This window comes from Lissotriton vulgaris, chromosome 7 (genome assembly GCF_964263255.1).
Source record: "Lissotriton vulgaris chromosome 7, aLisVul1.2, whole genome shotgun sequence".
Taxonomy (NCBI): domain Eukaryota; kingdom Metazoa; phylum Chordata; class Amphibia; order Caudata; family Salamandridae; genus Lissotriton; species Lissotriton vulgaris.
The window spans coordinates 1,619,916,335-1,619,935,488 of record NC_141695.1 but is presented as its reverse complement, the minus strand read 5'-3'; the positions used below and the strand labels follow the sequence as shown (position 1 = coordinate 1,619,935,488).

General features: G+C 45.5%; 1 protein-coding gene across 2 annotated transcripts in view; it reads left to right on the top strand.

The window, feature by feature from the left end:
* The window catches only part of LOC147706109 (embryonic polyadenylate-binding protein-like), a 552,087-nt gene that overhangs the window by 9,582 nt on the left and 523,351 nt on the right, over positions 1-19,154 (top strand). The window contains exon 2 of one of the 2 annotated variants that reach the window (XM_086929033.1): positions 18,264-18,462. In XM_086929033.1, coding sequence (XP_086785159.1) covers positions 18,270-18,462 — 193 coding nt within the window. In that variant the 5' untranslated portion in view covers positions 18,264-18,269. Of the gene's footprint in view, positions 1-18,263; positions 18,463-19,154 lie in introns of those variants that run through there. The other variant, XM_086929034.1, reaches the window with a different exon arrangement.

Genomic DNA, 19,154 nt, shown 5'->3' with positions numbered 1-19,154 from the left:
TTTACAACAAGAAAAAATGAGTGCAATCGCACCCCCGCCTCAAAGAAGAAGCAAATTACGAGTTGTAAATACAATACCATCAGTACTAGAAACCCCACATAGCAAAAATATTAGAACAATGAGCCGCCGCAGCCAGGATCCAAGAATAGCACAGACCCCCTTAGAGGATATAAAATGTCTATACCATCGACCAATAAACTTCAGTCCCTACCCAATGGGCAGTAGAGCGGGGCATCACAACGCACAGCGGCAAGTGAAGTATGAAGGCATCTGCAGCAGTCACATCGTACCTATCCTGACCATCAGCGGCATGGCTAGTTGTTACCAGTCAAAACAGGTACCCCCAGAGCACAGACTCCCATATCGGCATACCCCCGCATCTGAGCAGTATACATTATGAATCGTGCAGCTTATCTGTACAAGGTCCATTCAGTCCTGCTCCTCCAGGGTGCCATCCGCTGCCCCGTTTCTAGGTGATCGGGCCTTTTTCTGCCAGTCCTTCAGGGCCTTCTGTAGCGCCTTGGGATCTGTGAATATCAGAGACCTCCCTTGCCTATTAATCCTCAGCTTCGCTGGGTAGAGCATTGCGTAGTCGGCTCCCATCTCTCGCAGCTGACGCTTCATTGGGGCAAACTGCTTCCTGGCCTCCTGCACCCTAGCGGTGAAATCCGGATATGAGAGCACCAAGCCCTCATACTGCAGAGGTTGCTTGTCCCAGGCCAACTTCAGGGCCACATCGCGGTTGCGGTAGTTAAGCAGTTTGGCGATTTATAAGTCTGGGGGGGACGGCTTAGGCGGTGGACCTAGCGATCGGTGTGCTCTCTCGACCACAAACATGGCGGAAAAAGCGTTGTCCCCGAGAAGTTTCTTCAGTAGGCTCTCGAAAGAGTCCATGTTGCCAGTCTGTGTGGTCTCCGGAAGGCCTGTGATACGGAGGTTGCACCGCCGCGAGCGGGCCTCCAAATCTTCCCTTTTATCAAGTAGGGACTGCAGGGCTTTACCGATCTGCCTACTCTGTGTCTTGGGAGGACTGGGCCTCCTCCACTTCAGTAATCCATCTCTCTGACATATCGAGGCATTCCGCATGCTTGTCCAGCCGCTCAGCCATTCGGTCCATACGGTACGTGAGGGCGTCGAGTGTGGTCCCCAAAGTGGTCATTCCCCCCTGTAGGTTCTTCTCCATGGTGATGAGCAAGCCACGCAAGTCTTGCTGCTGAGCCTCCTCCGCCGTATCGCGTTTCACATGACAGCTGCTCTCCGCATCTCCCACTGGCTTGGTACCCCTGGGGCCAAAGGATATCTTGGATTGTGTCCTGTCCGAACGACCCATTGCAGCAAGCAATGCACACTCTCAAGCAGGGAGACTGAACCGGTACCCCCAGTCGCCGCGGGTCAAGCCTCTGGACCAGCACACCCAGGATACATGCGTCGGACTTCCCAAGAGAGAGCCTCACTCTAGGGACTGCAGGCAATGAGATGCGGCCGCTTGCCGCAGGGTGGCACCAGCATTGCCAAATTTCCCTCCGCAGAATCTATTCACCCCGCGACACCGGCGAATGGAGGCACCACAATCCAAGGAGGCCAAATGAAGAGAGCAAGGGAGCCCCGCCGCCAATCGACCATCCAGTGCCCCTGTTGAAGCAGCCAGCACCAGCTCCCTGAGGGGCAATACCAGGGACCGCCAAGCTCGACCATGGACACCGTACCGGGGCAGTCACGCGTGTTCGCGCCCACAGGGACACCCCGCGATGAAGCTCCACTGGCCAGGCCACCCCGCAGGGAAGTAACGGTGCCTACTCAGCCAGGGGCCCGCCTGCCATCCTGCACGAGGGGCCCACTCCTAAATGGCGTCCGCCACCTTTCTAGGTCTCCAGCGCCCCAGTCCAGTGAATCAAGCCTGCAAGGGGGGTGCACGAGCACTTGAGGAGATCTCGCCCCCCACCACTGACCAACATTGCAGGCAATGGACGAGAGTGCCCCAGGGCGTCAGGGGGGCAACTCGCGCCCAGCCACGGTGCTGCAGGGTCGGCCTCTCACAGAGCACTCCCCAGGCGGGTCCGGGAGGGGGGCACACAGGCCCGCACTTCGCCCAGTAATAACAGTAGAGCAGCTGGAAGGGTCAGAGGCCCCAGCAGGCTGTACGCTGCTCCTCGCGCCGTCTATCCCAACGCGCCGCCGGGGCGAGCAGGGCCCTCCGCAGGGGGGTGGCGGAAGAGGGGGGAGGACGCGAGGCCAGAGCCCCCACCACTGCAATCCCGTACCCCCAATGCCACTGCCGCCGCTCACCTCCGCAGCCCCGCAAAAGCGCTCCGCAGCCAGTGACGTCCCCAAGAGCAGCCGCGCCAGGGGATCTCTGCTCAGCCGCGAGGGATGTGCACTCCCGGCCGCTGCTTCACTAGGCCTCAGCGCTGTCCAGGCCCTGACAAGCCTCGAGGCAGCTGCAGGGCAAAGTTCCAGGGCAATCAGTAGGACAAACGTGTCCGCCGCCGGTTCACAATCCCAGCTGTTACGGGATGTCGAAAATAGAGCACAACTCGCAGGATAAGTGTAGGATAGCAGTGAGAGACGGAGGAGCTCCGGGATTAGGCGGCCATCACGGTTGTAGGCTAGCTCCGCCCCCCTAGATTGGGTTACTTGTTTTTAAAATGTACTCGCCACTTGTTAACATCATCCAGAGTGTACGCCACGTCACCTTCCACATCCTCCTTCAAATTGACTTCATCCACAACCGGCAACCGTGACATATAATCCACTTGTATATTAGCACGCCCAGGGGCATATTTTACCACGCATTGATATTCTTGCATCTTGGCAGCTAACCTAGCTGTTAACATTCTTCCGTCACCTGCAGACAATATGTTAACCAATGGCTTGTGGTCAGTTCTTGTACAAACTTCATACCCCATAAGAACTGTCAAAAATGTTGTGCTGCCCAAGTACAAGCTAAGAACCCTGTCTCTATGGTAGAATAATTGCACACTAATTATGCAACATCCTGGAGGCATATGATAACTACACATTCACCTAAACTGTCTTTCTGCAGAAGTAATGCCCCCAACACTACTGGCATCCTCTGTCACTATTCATTCTTTACTAACCACATAGGTTAAAAGTTGTGCGGCAACAATCTCCTTTTTTAATAATTCAAAAGCCTTCTGTTGGCTCTCATCCCACACATATTTAGCATTTTTCTTTAGCAATTGCCTCAAAGGATGCACTTTAGTAGAATAGTCTTGTAAAATTTCCTTTAGTATTCTGTTAATCCCAAAGAGGACAGTAATTGATCCTTCGAGCTGGGCACAGGGGCAGGCAAAATGCTTTCCACATGGTTGTGTTTTGGTCTGATGCCCTCCCTAGATATTATATCACCAGAATACTCCACTTTGTCCTTTCTAAATTTTCATTTAGAGAATTTCAACGCAAGTCCTTTGTCTTGCAATCTTTTCAATATATTCATTAAATTCTTATTATGTTTGTCGTGTTTTCCCAAAAATGAAAATATCATCTTAGAAGGCAATGGTCCCCATAATACCTTCCCAACACATTTATTATCAGACGCTGGAACACAGAGGATGCCTTTGCTAATCCAAAATACTTACACAAACATCAAAACCTACCCCCGGTGTAACCAATGCTGTCAAATGTTTGAAATTCTCATGCAATTCCATCTGGTGGTAGACGCTTGCTAACTCTATTGTGGGAAAAAGCTGAAGCACTCGTAGATATTCGCTCTTGTATATTTGGAAGAGGTTATTTGTCAATCCAAATCTCCTTATTTAAACAGCCTTAATCTACACACACACACAGAGACCCCAGTCTCCTTAGGAGACAATACAATGGGAGATACCTAAGGAGAAGACTGAGTTCAACAATTTTTTGATCTCAACCAGATCACTCAGCATCCACTTAAGTTTGTCTCGGTAGCCAACGGAACATTCCTTAATTTGTGCTTCACAGGTATATCCTCTTCATTGAGTATGATCTTTGTTTAAAATCAACATATTTTCCCAAACTCCCCTGAAAAAGACCTGTGAAGAATGTCCTTATTCCACTGACATTTATGCCAGTAATCAAGGAAACTCAAGGGAGTTTTGGAAGATGATAAATAACTTAACAAGACCTGACAAACCTATAGTTTCATCAGTTCTGACCGAGACGGAATGGGTGAAATTTCTGGGGCACCACCTAAATTCAGAACCTACGGAAATTCGAACCGAAGATGATTATTTATGGAAAGGTACCTTAAATCCTAAGCAAGATAACTATCTTGATTTTTACTAAAGAACAAATTGCTAAGCAAATAAAAAAAACAGAAAGATGGAGCACCGGGCCCAAATGGTATTCCCTTTGCCCTGTATAAGGAGGACTCAGACACATGGGCAGAATATCTTGTTAGGGTTTTTAAAGAAGTAGTCCGGAAAGGGAGGATACCTGAAACCTGGAGAGGGTCCCTAATATCCCTGATCTATAAAAAAGGAGATTGGGCATTGCCTGGAAACTACCGATTAATAACCCTACAGGATAGCGACACAACTTTTTGCAGGGATTTTGCTATCAAAACTATCAGACTGGGCAAAGGACAACTGTATTCTTCCACCTAATCAAACTGGCTTTATAAAAGGTCTAGGAACAGCTACTAACATCCTAGCTCTATCAGTCCTAATCGACAAGGCAATTACAAAAAGGCAACCTCTGTACCTATGCTTTATTGATTTTAAATCAGCGTTTGATTGTGTGAACAGAGAACGTTTGTGGCAAAAACTATGCCTACAAGGGATTCCTCCTTTATTACTTCACCTGATCCGTCTGCTACATACACATACTTGGGCTAGAGTACGTATCGGTAATGGTCAGTCACTAACTAGGGAAATGCCTACGTTAAGAGGCCTGAAGCAAGGGTGCGTACTGGCTCCTCTATTATTTAACTTGTTCTTAGCCGATCTGACGGATGCCTTGAATGACATAAATGCTCACTCGCCCAAGCTTGCCGATCAAACCATATCAAATCTACTTTATGCAGATGACGTCATTCTCTTAAGTTACACAAAGGTGGGATTACAACGCTTAACTCGTACAATGGAATATGCCATAGAAAACAATATGGTAATAAATGAAACCAAATCTAAAGTTATGGTTATTACAAAAAACTCAAGACGGAAATATAAATCAAAATGGTTTCTGGGGAAGGAGAACTTGGAACAAGTCGAAACCTATAGATACTTGGGAGTAATTTTCAACGGCAACTTTACCCCCCAAAAACTTGATATCATTAGGAAAGCAAATGCCCCAACAGCTGCATTTGGGATCATCAAAAAGTCAACGAGTAACCTAACCTACCAACTTCTCCTTAAGGTGATATCGGCTAAATTATTACCATCTTTAACTTATGGCAGCGAGGCCCTAAATGGGAAAGATGCAATGATCATTAATAACGCTATTTCAAAAACTTTTAAATCCCTTTTCCGCCTTCCAAAAAATGCTTCACAAGCCCAGATCAGGCTGTAATTCGGTCTGAATAACCAGCTGATCGCACGAAAGGGTAATGCTATTAAAGTATGGAACAGAGTAAAACATGATAAGGACAACTTAATTTCACTGCTTTTATGGAAAGAAATTGAAGGAAACAATAAATCACCTGCCTGGAAATACTTGGACATGGCTTTGGAGGAATTTGAAGTTAAAGGAATTTGGTCCTCTCCTATAACATAGGAATCATTCAAAAAAGCTGTGAACAAAACAACTGATTACCTATCAATGATTAGTGACAAAGCTACCTTTGTCAAAAGGAAACATGCGTGGTCCATAATAAATGGCTGTACGAAAAAGAGGCCACAACAATACTTGGACACGGCATGGTCGTTGAAAAGCAAACAGCTTTTCATCAAAGCACGATTTGAAACATGGCCGGGTGAAGCCCACGCACCACCATGGAAAAAACTTGATAATAACAAACTCTGCAGGTTGTGCAAATCTGGTGGGGAAAATATAATACATTTTTTATGTCTCTGTCCTGAACTGAGAAATGAAAGACTATCAATACTAAAAAGGTTATTTAACGAGAGAGGGATAAGGACATGCAGACAAGCTTTGATTCGATGCCTTTGCTCAGACGATCTATCCATTAACTCTGCCTTGACAACATTTTTAACAATAGTATGGAAAAAATTGGAATAATATGCTATTTTGAATCTACAATGATAATATATTTTCCCTAGTTCTGAACATATGAATTGCTTTTTAAGTAGTTTTTAAAGAATGTCCACAACTTTAAGATTTACTGTTACTCAAAAATGTAATTTTAATGATTTATTATTTTAACGGAGTAATTGTCTTTTGTAAAGATTTTAATTAATCAATCAATAAACGTATATAACACTGACATGTTCATCTTTTGTCGGCTGCGATTATGTACACTTGCGGACTTGCATTAGAATCTAATATTCCCATCTCTTGGTGGGGCCACCTCGTTATAGGAAAAAATACGAGAGAGAAGGGTCCTAGGGGAAAATTTTAAGACCCGACGCGTACACAACCCCCAATCACTTAACTTATAAACAATACAAGTGTCCACGGGTCTAAACAAGGAGACTACCTCCATGACATCTGATTCTAACCATATTTCTTACAATTATGAGACATCAGTAACATGCTTAGGGTTTAAGGAAGCCCATCAGTCACCACTCTAGAAGTGAATGAAATGAAAAAAATATCACCTGAATGTGAATGGTGTGTATCAATACCCTTCTGACTCTGGCCGGCTTCCCAGTCGGCACGGAAGCCGGCCAGAAGTACCAACGGAGAGAGCGGTGCTTCCTCCCCCTGAGCCGCAGCCAGGTGAGGTGCGGCCTGATTCCCCTGCATAACAGTGGTCTAATAATCCACAGGCAGAAGGGTATTGCTAAATGATGGGGTCCATCATCAGGACAAAGCAATGGTTGCCTTTTTTAGTTACTAGCCTCTTTAGCCTCGCCGACTGACCCGGCCCCCCTGGTTCCAGGATCCAAGCGCGACACGGCGCTCCCGGTATTATCCGGCTTTTAAGGCACGAGCAGACCCGAGATACAAACCAATTCCCGCCATTGGACCCTCGGAAACTATTTTACTGGCAAACGCGGACACGAGGAACTAACCTCTCCCGCCCTGGCCCCTCGTAAACTGAATTACTGATGAATCCAAAATCCCGGAACAGAGTATCCTACTGTTCCCATCGCCTGCACGCTCTTACATGAGCCTGCACACTGCTGTCCTGGCTAAAGAGGCTAGTAACTAAAAAAGGCAACCATTGCTTTGTCCTGATGATGGACCCCATCATTTAGCAAGGGGGTCCGAAACGTCGTCGACCCACTGTGTACCATATACCTGTGAAATTTACAATACAAAACTATGTAATGGTACCTACAAGTAATTCTCTGTCCAAAATTTGAACTCTACAGAGACTGTTGATTTTGCCTTGCAAGCCCTTTGTGTATGTCCTTGTTTGTGCACGGTCGTGGTTGGGTACAGGCTTGTGCCCCACGTACGTGAATTGTTGAAGGTGTTGTTTTGTGTATTTTTTGATTTAAATATAAACCTTGAAGACCTCTGCCCGGCTGGGTATGTCTTCAATAATATAGAACTGACTGGGTCTATATTCATTTTCAATCAGCATTCCTCTCCCTGCCAGGGACCACTGTTGTGTTTATACAATTAAAAACAGAGCACCTGTAGTGAGAAATTATAACTGCACGTATCCGACGAAGGCAGACAGATGGTGAACTGAAATGGAGCTGGAATACCTTTCAGAGCATGATGCTGCCCTGTGGCATCGGTTTACTAAAATCACAAGGCTTTTAGAAACTCCTGGTGTTGATGCGAGTGCTTTTAGCAAACTTGAAAAACTCCTTGTAAGGAATTGGGTTATTGGTTGTGGGGGAGGGGAGTGGAAGCCCCACTCAGGCAAAAACCAAATACTTGTCACTGTGAACTGCTAAAGTCACCAAATGGACATGTGCTTAACCCTCTGGTAACTTGGCGCAAAAGCAATTGGGCCCACCTTGGCTGCAACGTGTAAAGAATTTATGCAGCACACAAGCAGTAATAAAGTGAAAACCCCACACAAAAAAAACCCAAACCAATTTTGAAAAATAGTAAGAATTAATAAATAAAATATCAGAATGACAAAAATCCAATCAGTAGAACCAGAGATATTCCATTCAAGTTTTTTGTGAAAATAGTGCCTAAACGCACAAATCTCCACTCTGTCAACTGGTCTCTGCAAATCGGATGCAGGTACCAGGTTAATCTAGCTGAAAAGTTATCTTTGAAGTCAGGCGCGTTTGAGGAGGCTGAAAGTAATGGACTGTTGTGCTTCCAGTTGCCGAAGACTGCCATCAGCCCGAAGAGCGGGCTTTACCGGAGTTTTGTGTTGGCCATGTTGTAAGCGGCACAGTCCTGTGTGAACCCGCCTGTTAACGGTTGCGAAGAGGCCAAACTTCAGAATTCTCCCCTTCACTTCAGGAGGAGTACAGTTAAACCAGACTATGATCCCGGGCCTGGGGGGCACCTCTTTAGGACCATGACTCACTCCATCAGAGATGAGCTCTGCTGAGGAAGGCCCAGTTGCAGCACGCTGGCTGGGCAGTTGCAGGGAGTCTTCTGAAGCTTCTGGTCACTGGAGCTCCTACAGGAGGTAATACAGATAACCCTTGGAGTCACTCCAAGTAGTCTGGGTCCTATATTCCTTCTCGAACAGCAAAACAGTCCTTCATGCAGCAGGGCAGTCCTTCTTCTATAACTGCCATATTTTCAAGAGTGTTCTGAAATGCGGCTATGGCGGTCCAACACTTATATTTTGTGCCAGCCTTTGTGTGCGGGAACTACCAGTCATAAAGGCACTCACTTGCGCACTCACTCAGTTCTGGAAAGGTCTTCTCATTCCCCGGTCAAGGCTCCAAACTGAGGGTTACAAAAGGTACGCAGGCCTGGTGTCAGGTTCCTTTGTGTCTGCAGGAGGCAAAACCCTTGAAAGTGCAAGTGGGGCTGGGCACATCCCCCTCACCAGTTATCCTTTTTAGAATAGTTCATCCGCTCCACAGCTATGGCCCCTTTGTGTTACTATCTGGAAGCACCACCCTTACAGCTGAGCCATTCACATATTTATACCCAGGACACTGGCTGAAGGCACAGATGGTTGGGGCAAGAAAAGCCAGCTTTCTAAAAAAAATGTTATTCTCTTGGAGCGTGTTGAAATATATTATACCTAGATGTGAAGAAACAAAAATGGCTTTGATTTATTTTAAGCAAAAATTGACTTATTAAGCTGATTGAAATTAATAACTTTGTTTGATTAATGTTGCAGGAATACATGTATCAGGTTTTATTGTGCTCAACTATTGCACTGTTTACATCTATATTTTAGAGTTTAAAGCATTTTTTTGTCCTCTTAAAAACGATTTACTCAATGTGAATCATGCTACAACTATACAAGTGGGAGGGGGTGAAACACATGCTCTACATGATGCCGGAACCGACCCTAAGAAAAACTTGCTGCCGATTGTTTGAGCAGCAAGTACCCCAAGGATACAAACTTACTGACACAGCAATTGAAACGGAGGGGTGTAGAGACAGCTAGAATGAGTAAAGATGCACGATGAGAGGCGTGCCCAATATGGTGGGCGAGTGAGTCTCCTCTTTCGTTGCTTCACCAGACATTCTGGAGAAGGGTGGAACCTGCGGTGAATGGGAGCCCCAGCGCTAAATTTTGTGCTCCCACTTCACTTGGCACCTACTCCCATGGACTAGAGCGGTGGGTGCCACCAAGCGATCAAGGAATCTCCTGGATCCAGCGGAGGCAGCGCGGATGAATGGGGAAAAAGCGGGAGTTTCACGCAGAGGTTGAACTGGAGTGTCACTGTAAGCCCACCCCCAAGTAAAGTGGTGCCATACGCCCCAACCATGAGTGAGCAGTACCTTCCGGCTTGCTTTTTGGCTGGCGAGTGCACCTGTGGGCAGAGTGCAGCAGTCTGCAGCCGTGGCCTACCATGCCTGTGGTACTTTGTGTGTGGTGCCGGGGCAGTGAAGCCACTGGGCGATGGGCCGCGGCTGCCCCTACTGACTAGAGACTGGCCTTACGCACCCTCACCGTCACACCCCCTGCTTGACCTGGATGTGTGGAAATTAGTGGATTACCCCAGGATCAGGCCTAGGCGCAGAGGGCCTTGCTGCACAGTGACACAGTGTGGCTCATGGTGTTCCTGCTGCTGTGCTCCTCCACTGCTTGACTTTATAGATCCACCGGGGGGGGGGGGGAGAGGCACCAGATGAGAGTCAACCAGCACAGACCTTCAGCCCACTGGCGGTGGCCGGACCAGTCTCTATTGCTGACGCCCCCCCTACTTCCCATTAACTTTATGCCAACCCTCCTGGGACTGACGACTGGAGCCGAGTTGGACAAATATTGGAGGAGCAGTGTATTTTTGTTGGCACTTCCTTTGGAACGGTTTGTGTATGGCACCCAGTTATCCCTGTTAGGGATCGCAGGGGAAGGGGCAGGAGGCCCTTGAGGAGCAGCTGGGTGGCCACTGTCGAACTATTGGAATTACAGGCTCGTAATCTGGTGCTACCCTATCAGCTTGAGGATCTTGAAAACTGGTCCCGGCGCTCGAATATATGCATTAAGGCTGTACCCTTGCATGCAGTTTCAGGTAACCTCAAGAATGTCGTTATCAGTCTCTTCAGACATTTGGCTCCATCACTTGGGGACCAGGAGATCGTTCTTGACCACACCCATCGAGCTGGGCCCCAGCCAGCATGCCGGCTCAGCCTCAGGACATACTCGCTTGTTTACATTACTACAGCCAAAAGGATGCCATTATAACTGCAGCACTCAACAAGACCGGTATTGAATTCAAGGGCCATAGTTGGTGGCTTTATCAAGACATCTATGTGCCTACCCTACTGCGCCGAAGGTCCCTAAGGCCACTGACAGAGTTTCTCAAGGAGAAGAACAGATACAAATGGGGTCACCCCTTCTGACGCCAATTTGTTTGGCAAGGTGAGGTTCGAGTAAGTGGTACTCTTGAGGATGCCCGGGCCCTTCCAGAAAGACCTGCTTTTCTGCCTGGCTTGCTGGCCAGTTTGCTGTCCCGCGACCCAGCGGCTGCTGTTTCTGACTCCCGGCGCTCTACGCAGTGTACGAAGAAACTTATGAATAAGCCCGCTGAGGCTGATCGTCGAAGGGCACCTGCCCAGTTACTCTTGCAACTGCAACATGGGGAATGATGTCAGAGAAGTGGATGATCACCACTGAATTTTTTTCAACTCCCACTGGAAGGGCCTCCCACTTTATTTTTTTAGATCCAGGCTTGAAGTGACTTTCAAGCCTACAAGTCTTGACAACGGCGCTCCACTAACCCATGGAGAGAATGATCGTACAGTGTTTTCGCCCATGTGACTCGTCATGTAGTAATTGTTGTCCCTAGGTCCCCCGCCTGGGGACAACAAATATCACATGAGGAGCCATGTCGTGGGCATAAACACTGTACAATCATTCTCACCTGCACCCAGGATCTGGCAGCTCAAAACGAAACTCCTTACATATGATCAGATTTTAACAGTTACCTTGGGAGCCATAACCTTGTTTTTACAGACCCACCAACACACCAGGCACCTCTGTCTTGACCATATGGGAGCCCTTAAAGGTGGTTGTGGGGGGCTACTTTATTGCTATAGCCACGGGCTACAGTAGTGATAGGCTCAACAAGCGGCTCCAACTAGAAACCCAGGTTAATGAGTTGGAAGTCTCTCACACCCAATTCGGTTCATTAGCAGTTTGCCGTCAGCTGACAGGATCACAGAAACAACTATGAGCATTGGATATGGGTAGGGCAGAATACAAACTGCTTTAGATAAGACCAATATTCTGCACATCGCCTCAGAGCACAAGCAATGGATCAGAGGTTCACTGAACAGCGCAGACCCGATGGATCCCCGTGCTCTCGATATGAAGAAATTGCCCATGACTTTGAGGCCTTTTACGCTCTCCTATATGCGGCAGATACTCTACTTGAGTAACCTATCTGTTGCAGGCCCTCCTTTCCACGATCCCGCAATCACCTCCCTTGACAGACATTCCCACACAGGTTGTCCTGGTGGCTTTTCAACGTTTGCTACCAGTTAAGGCTCCTGGGCCATATGGCTTTGGTACTGAATTTGATAAGGCTTTTAGTACACAGCTGGCTCCTGGACTGGCACAAGGTGCAACGCTCACAGGTGTCAGCCCCCCTTTTGTCGAATTGATGCTGAAAAGGCTTTTGACCAGTTTAGTTGGCCCTACCTACACTTGGTCCACAAGTGTATGGGCTTCGGCTTGCGATTCAGTCAATAGGTTCATTGCTGCTACACCTCCCCCAGGGTTAGGGTGCGGGTGACTGAAGTGCTGTCCATGCCTTTCGCCATCACCGTGGGACTGGGCAGGGCTGTCGCCTATCTCCCCTGCTCTTGCAGAACGAAGCCGCAATTAGCCGAGTGCTTACGCCATGTGAGAAGTGGCTTCTCGCTCGCTCTTCTGACAAGAAGATCCTGTCCAACATATGCATCTTTCTTCTCACTCCTCAGACTCATTGGAAATCTGCTGCCCAAACCACATGGGAAGGGGAGTGTGGGCGTACCTTTTTATGGACAAGGAGTGGAAATGTATTTAGCATTGTGCTCGAGCCTCCGCCCTCAACACTATTAGTAAGAAGATGTTCCTGAAGATTGCCCACTATTGGTATTTCACTCCAGCCAGGATCGCCATCTGGGAGCCGAGCAAGGATGGAAATGTTTGGCACCGGTGTGGCCAGCATGGTACCCATGCGCACCAGTTATGGCAGTGTCACAAACTGGAATCCTTCTGGGCGGTGAACACTATATTCAATACTGACATGCCTGCATTTCCTAGCTACATTCTCCTGGGTCTCTGCCATCCGATAACCTATCCATTGAAATTGTGTAGAGGCAGGGCGATTGCTCTGGCACTGGGAGCTGCTACACAAGTTCTTCTTTCTAAATAGGGTACCTACCAACACGCTTAGATTGGCTACACAAATTCTGGGAAATACTGGAAATGGAGAAGTTAACGGCAGTCGCTACATACAACCTTTCCCAATTTGACAAAATGTGACAACCATTCATTCAATACCTCTCTGAGGACTACCACGAACTGTCTTTTCAGTTCTAATCCGCGGATTCCCCAATTAACCTCATCAAGTGACCCACCTTCATAATTGTCGCCCTTGTGACAGCTACTTCATTCATTTCAGCCACTATATGTCCTGACTGGTATGGCACGCCTCCCTACCCTCTGCATTCCTTCTGTCCTTTCCCCTCTATTTAATTATTGTGTTCTCTCTCCTATTGATACATATGTATTAAAGTTAAGTGACCCACAGGTGGGCTGCTGATGTATCTTGCGTTGTTTCAATTGACAATAAAAAGATCTAAAACCTAAAGATGCATGATGATTGTTTTGATTCTTCAAGATAACGTGAGTCTGGGTTTGAACAGCTATGTTTCCTGATCAAGCATAAAGAAATTACGCTGTGATCCTAAAAGCTGATGTTACTGTTTCGTAGCACAGGCAATCCGCTTTCGATGAAAAGACTCTTCAAATAGCGAATGATCTGAGTCAACTTCAGGTATTGGACAGACGTTGGTGTAGAGCGAATACTAATTAATTTTGCCTCACTAACCCTTTCATTACTGACTTCTCTCAACAATTCACCTAGTAATGTAATCTAACTAGATCGGTTGGAGGTGAGCCACAAAGAGAGTGACACGTTGCTGTAGGTGATGCGTGATATAAATATAAGGATTTATTGGTACATATTCCAAAAATATGTATTTTATTGTCGCCCACAAAATTTTTTCGTGAAAGAATCGCTTATAAGAGCTCATGTTTGTGTTAAATATGCTTTAGTTCAAGTTCAAAATATATGTTTATTATGACCTTAGTCTTTAAACAATACAGTGAGTAACGCCGATTTGAGTATGCGACATAAAATTGTACACTTATTTTTAAAAACGTGTCCATTAAAATATCATACACACCATTATTAAAACTACATAATTTATATACAAATGTTAAAACCTATACACTTTCTTATCCCTCCAAGAGTCTCTTCTGCTAAGATAAAAATACAGTAATGCAGGTTATTCTTTGGCCCTCAGCGCACCCAGGGCCTCCTTTAAGAACTTCCCGAGGGCTATTACAATATCCAAGTATGGGATTTCAGAAAGGAGTCTGGCCGCCTGAAACCTTGTTTTTACCTCATATTTTAGGAATACTGGGCGCAGCCACCTTTTCCTATATTCTAAGAGTACCGCACAGTCTAGCAGGAAATGCATCAGGTCCCCCTTGGTTCCCAAGTAGCACCTACAGTGACCTTCCTCATCTAGCATTCTTATATTGAGGTCTGTTTGTTACCCATGGGTTGATACCAATTCGAAGCCTCAGTATCTCTTGCATGAGTCCACGATTGGGTAATCTATCGAGATATGGGGACCAGTTTTCCTGGGGCCACGCATTTAGCATGTGTGCCACAGATTTTTTCTTAGTTAGGTAACCCATATCAGTTAATTTCGAGACCTCTTTCCCCCTTTGCTTCAAATCGCCTTTGGAGATAAGTATTTGATATGAGCTCAAATCTAAATCGATCTCTAGTGCGTTGCAGATTCCCTTCAATTTTTCCCTACTGGACTTTGCCCATTTTAACTCGCTTTTCTGAATTTCTTTACGACACCAATATGCTACTTTTTTACTTTCGGGGTCGTCTAGTCTCTTCCAAAATCTGATCACAGCCATCTGGGTTAAAGTTACCCAAGACTTTGTACCTAATTCAGTTCTGATGGCTTGTATCATTGCAGATTGAGGAAGAGATAGGAGCCTTTTTATGCAGTTACCCTCCATCGTGTCCCAAGATCCCTTACCGCTCAAATAAAGGATCTCTGCGCCATATAAAGCTTGCGGGGGGATCATTGCGTCAAAGGCTCTGAGTAATGGTCGGTGTGATTTCTCGCCATAGTCCCCATTGAACCTTTTTAGGCCGCATATGGAGGAAAGTGCCTTTGCTTTTTGCGTTTCCATGTGTGTAGACCAGTTCAAGGCCCTGTCGAACCAGATACCCAAATATCGGTACTCATCTACTGTCTCAAGTTTAAGGTTCCCTATGAACCAACTAAATCTGTTTGGCTTTTTCCCAAAGCATAGGGTTTTAGTTTTGTCCAGATTGATGGTTAAGAATTTGTTGGCACAGTAGGTATTGAAAGCATTTAGCTTCCTTTGGAGGCCTCTCTCGGTCTGGTCTACTATCACCAGGTCATCCGCGTACAATAGGCAGGGTATCTTGTTTCCGTCCATTTTGGGGCTGGCACTACCCTCCACCTCAAGGTGTGCCGGAAGGTCTGACAGGAAAATCGAAAATAATTGGGGGGCCAGCACACAGCCCTGTCTTAGCCCGTTGGCGATGGGTATTTTGGGAGTTAGGGAGCCCCCAGTGTCTTTAATTACTTGCCCCCAATTTTCCCTATGGAGTTCTATAATTATAGTGAGAAAGTCTTTTGGGATATTTAGCCTCTTTAGTGTATCCCATAGGCTAACTCGATCCACAGAGTCAAAGGCTGCTTTAAAGTCGACGAAACAACAGCATAACTTGCCATTTTGTTCCGTCGACTTCCTCGCCATCGCCCATAGGGCAAACCCGTGGTCTATTGTCGAGTGGCCCGGTCTAAAACCGCCCTGTTCTATGGGGATTATTTGGTACGCCTCAACCCACGTATTCAGTTGTTTTAGGACAATCTTAGCGAATACTTTTTCTCCAATGTCTAGGAGATTAATCAGCCGATAATTTCCTGGAGCATCTTTGCTCCCCTTTTTATGGATCGGCCTGATTATGGCCCCTTTCCAGGTTGGGGGAATTACTCCTTCTTTTAGCACTACCTGGAACATCTTTGCGAGGAATCTTGCCCACCATTTGACCTCGGTCTTCAGGATTATTGCAGGTAAATTGTCTGGGCCTGCTGCCCGGGTTAACTTAAGATCTTTTATTATGTACTCGACTTGTTCTTCATTAAAGTTAACTAGAAAATGTTCTGAGATTCCTTGCCAGGTTTTGGCCTTCATCTCCTCTCTAGGACCCCTCACCCCGTACAATTCTCTTATATAGGAATCCCATGCTGCCTCGCTCACCACAGAGCTTAATTCGCCCTCTGATGATCCAGCTGCTGCCTTTACTAGCTGCCAGAATTGCCTTAGGTAATCTAACTAGATCGGTTGGAGGTGAGCCACAAAGAGAGTGACACGTTGCTGTAGGTGATGCGTGATATAAATATAAGGATTTATTGGTACATATTCCAAAAATATGTATTTTATTGTCGCCCACAAAAATTTTTTGTGAAAGAATCGCTTATTAGAGCTCATGTTTGTGTTAAATATGCTTTACAGACTGATGGGAATTAACTCCATACTTCTCTGCTCAGTTGGCATCCATTGCAACTATTGTGATGTTTTTGTGTAAGCAGCTGCTCCTTTACTCCTCTCTCCTCTTTCTGGGTTAGCTGGACCAGGAAACCGCATGCTCGGCATTGGTAAGTCAAGGTATTAGCGGACATCAGACAGCTGTCTTGACATAGCCATTTGTACCTCTAATCTATGTCCCTTTAAAGTAGAGCGTCTTGGAAATTGAACCTATGCAGTACTAGTAAGCCCTTCAATTGGAACTTCCAAGTAACTTTCAATTAGGGTGCAATTTAATTCTAACCTCATTTGTACACATGAACATTGCCACATAGTCACTAAATGTTCATTCGGCCAGGATGATCCCTTTTAATAGTTTTCAGTCGGCCTGCATGTGTGTATATATCCACTTGTTGTATAGTACAAACCTAGCCAAAGACAGCGGAGTGCTGTACAGGGTTGAATCAAAGTTAGTCAAAAAATTTATGGAAGGGACAGGAGTTAACTGTTCTACATTGTGATCTAATGTTATTTCAAAAGGTGCGTCTAAACATAGCCTGCTCCAATTTAGGAACATGTGTGTTCTGGGTGCATAGTTTGAGACGGCCTGTTGCGTTGTATTTTATGTTTACCCTCTTATGACTCCAGTCTCTTTATCTTCTCTATGTGTGTGCGTGCCAAGAGGCATCCGAGTTTGTAAACTTGTCTGCCAGATAGATGTGGGTGCTGATTGTGACGAGTTTTTCCAAATGGGAACTCCCAACTTTGAAAAGTTGACTTGTGAAAAATGGTTCCAGTGACTGAAGCAGAAGCTAGATGGTTCCTAGATTCAGTAATTGTTAGCACAACAGAGAGACTTTTCCCCATACGCAATAAACAATTAATAACTCTATTGTTGATGACATATATAAACATTTAACATCAAGATCATACAACGTGTTTTTCCTTACCTCTTAATTTTCTAACATACGTTTTGTAGTTGATGTATGTAATGGGTACAGGTTGATGGGACAAGAGTACTAATGCATTCGAAGCCCAAGAAACAGGTGAAAATTGTTGTTTTGCATACTTAATCTACTTGTTTCCTAGACAACTGGTTTGCAAATATGGAAGTGCTTGTGTCTGAAATAAGCACTAACTGGTAAGTGTTAGTGTTTCTTGTACATTCAAGGCACAGTACTTTAACTAAAACTGCTCATTTTATATACATACACATGTGCGCTAATGATAGCTATGTATCCCTGGGTAATTAGATTAATTTGTTGCGAGTAAGTGAAATGAGATGAGCCGCTTGCTTATTATGTGATCCACTATTCTCGACTATTGGTTACTTTCCGAAAGTTATTTGTACCTTTTTTTTTCCCTTCACTTTTGTGCTAAGCACACTATTGCATGTGTGACTGAACGCTTACATTGGTACAGGTAGGAGCCTGAATTTTTACTGTGTTTGGCAAATGTCAGTATTTTTGTTCATGAGCAATTGTAAAGCACGCTGTCTTTATTGAATTGAACACCTTTGGGGTGTCTGGGGAATGTCTTTCCGAGGGTATATTTAGCGAGTTTGGAAAGCATAGGGATACCTGCATTGGAGCAGAGCCAACGAGAAGGGCCATTGGATTGGAACCTTGCAGTTGAAGCTCCTCATAACCACACATTTCTCCAAATTCAGCAGGTCCCATTTAACAATCAGTAATACATAATTTTACAATGAAGATGCGGAGAATTTATTTACTTTGCCAACAGTTTTCTGCCCTGAACATCATACACCTTCTTTTTGTTTTTAATATTGCAGTTTACCATGAATGCAACAGGTCCCGGATATCCTTTGGCCTCTTTGTATGTTGGAGACCTGCACTTTGATGTTACAGAAGCAATGCTGTACGAAAAGTTCTCACCTGCTGGTCCAATCATGTCAATTAGAGTTTGTCGAGATGTTGCGACCAGGCGTTCACTTGGTTATGCTTACATCAATTTTCAGCAGCCTGCAGACGGTGAGTCTTTCCTCTAATTATTTTTACTGATATCAGGGCAAGAACTATCTAAAATATCCGTTAATTCAGGTGTGTGGAATTTAATAAAATATCTACTTGCTCATGGGGCAGGTTGCTTCATAAAGCTACTTGCCCTGTAGCAAAATCCACTTGTTCCTTTTGTGCCATTTAGTATAGAGACAATTTATGGCAGCAATCTCATTATATAGGAGCTCTGGTCTAGCCTTATTATGCCAGGGCTCATACCATAGTAGGGTTTTAATACTAGTAATTCCCTTATTTTGCCGCCTTTCTGCGCAGATCTACATAGTGGTACGGTAAGCCGAATTGGAATGCCCCTTAGAGTCTGTGCAAACCTACTAACTTGCATGTTTTAAAGGGTTTCACCAGCTCTTCTCTAATCTTTTCCCATAATGAGAAATGTGTGAAATTTACTCCTAGCAATGGCAAGCATAAAACGTCTTCCAATTTTGGGCAAAAAGTGGTTGGAGGGAAAGTCAAGTTGCAAATGCTCAATAGATTTTCACATGAGCACATCTACACATGCAGGTTTGCTAGAGCTAAAATACATTTCACAAATATCTTCTAGGACCAAGATTTCTTGACTGACTTCTGTGAAATCTTGTGAATTTATGAAAGGCGTAAATCTGCACTAATGCAATTACCTATACCATGGATGCACTTTTGAGATT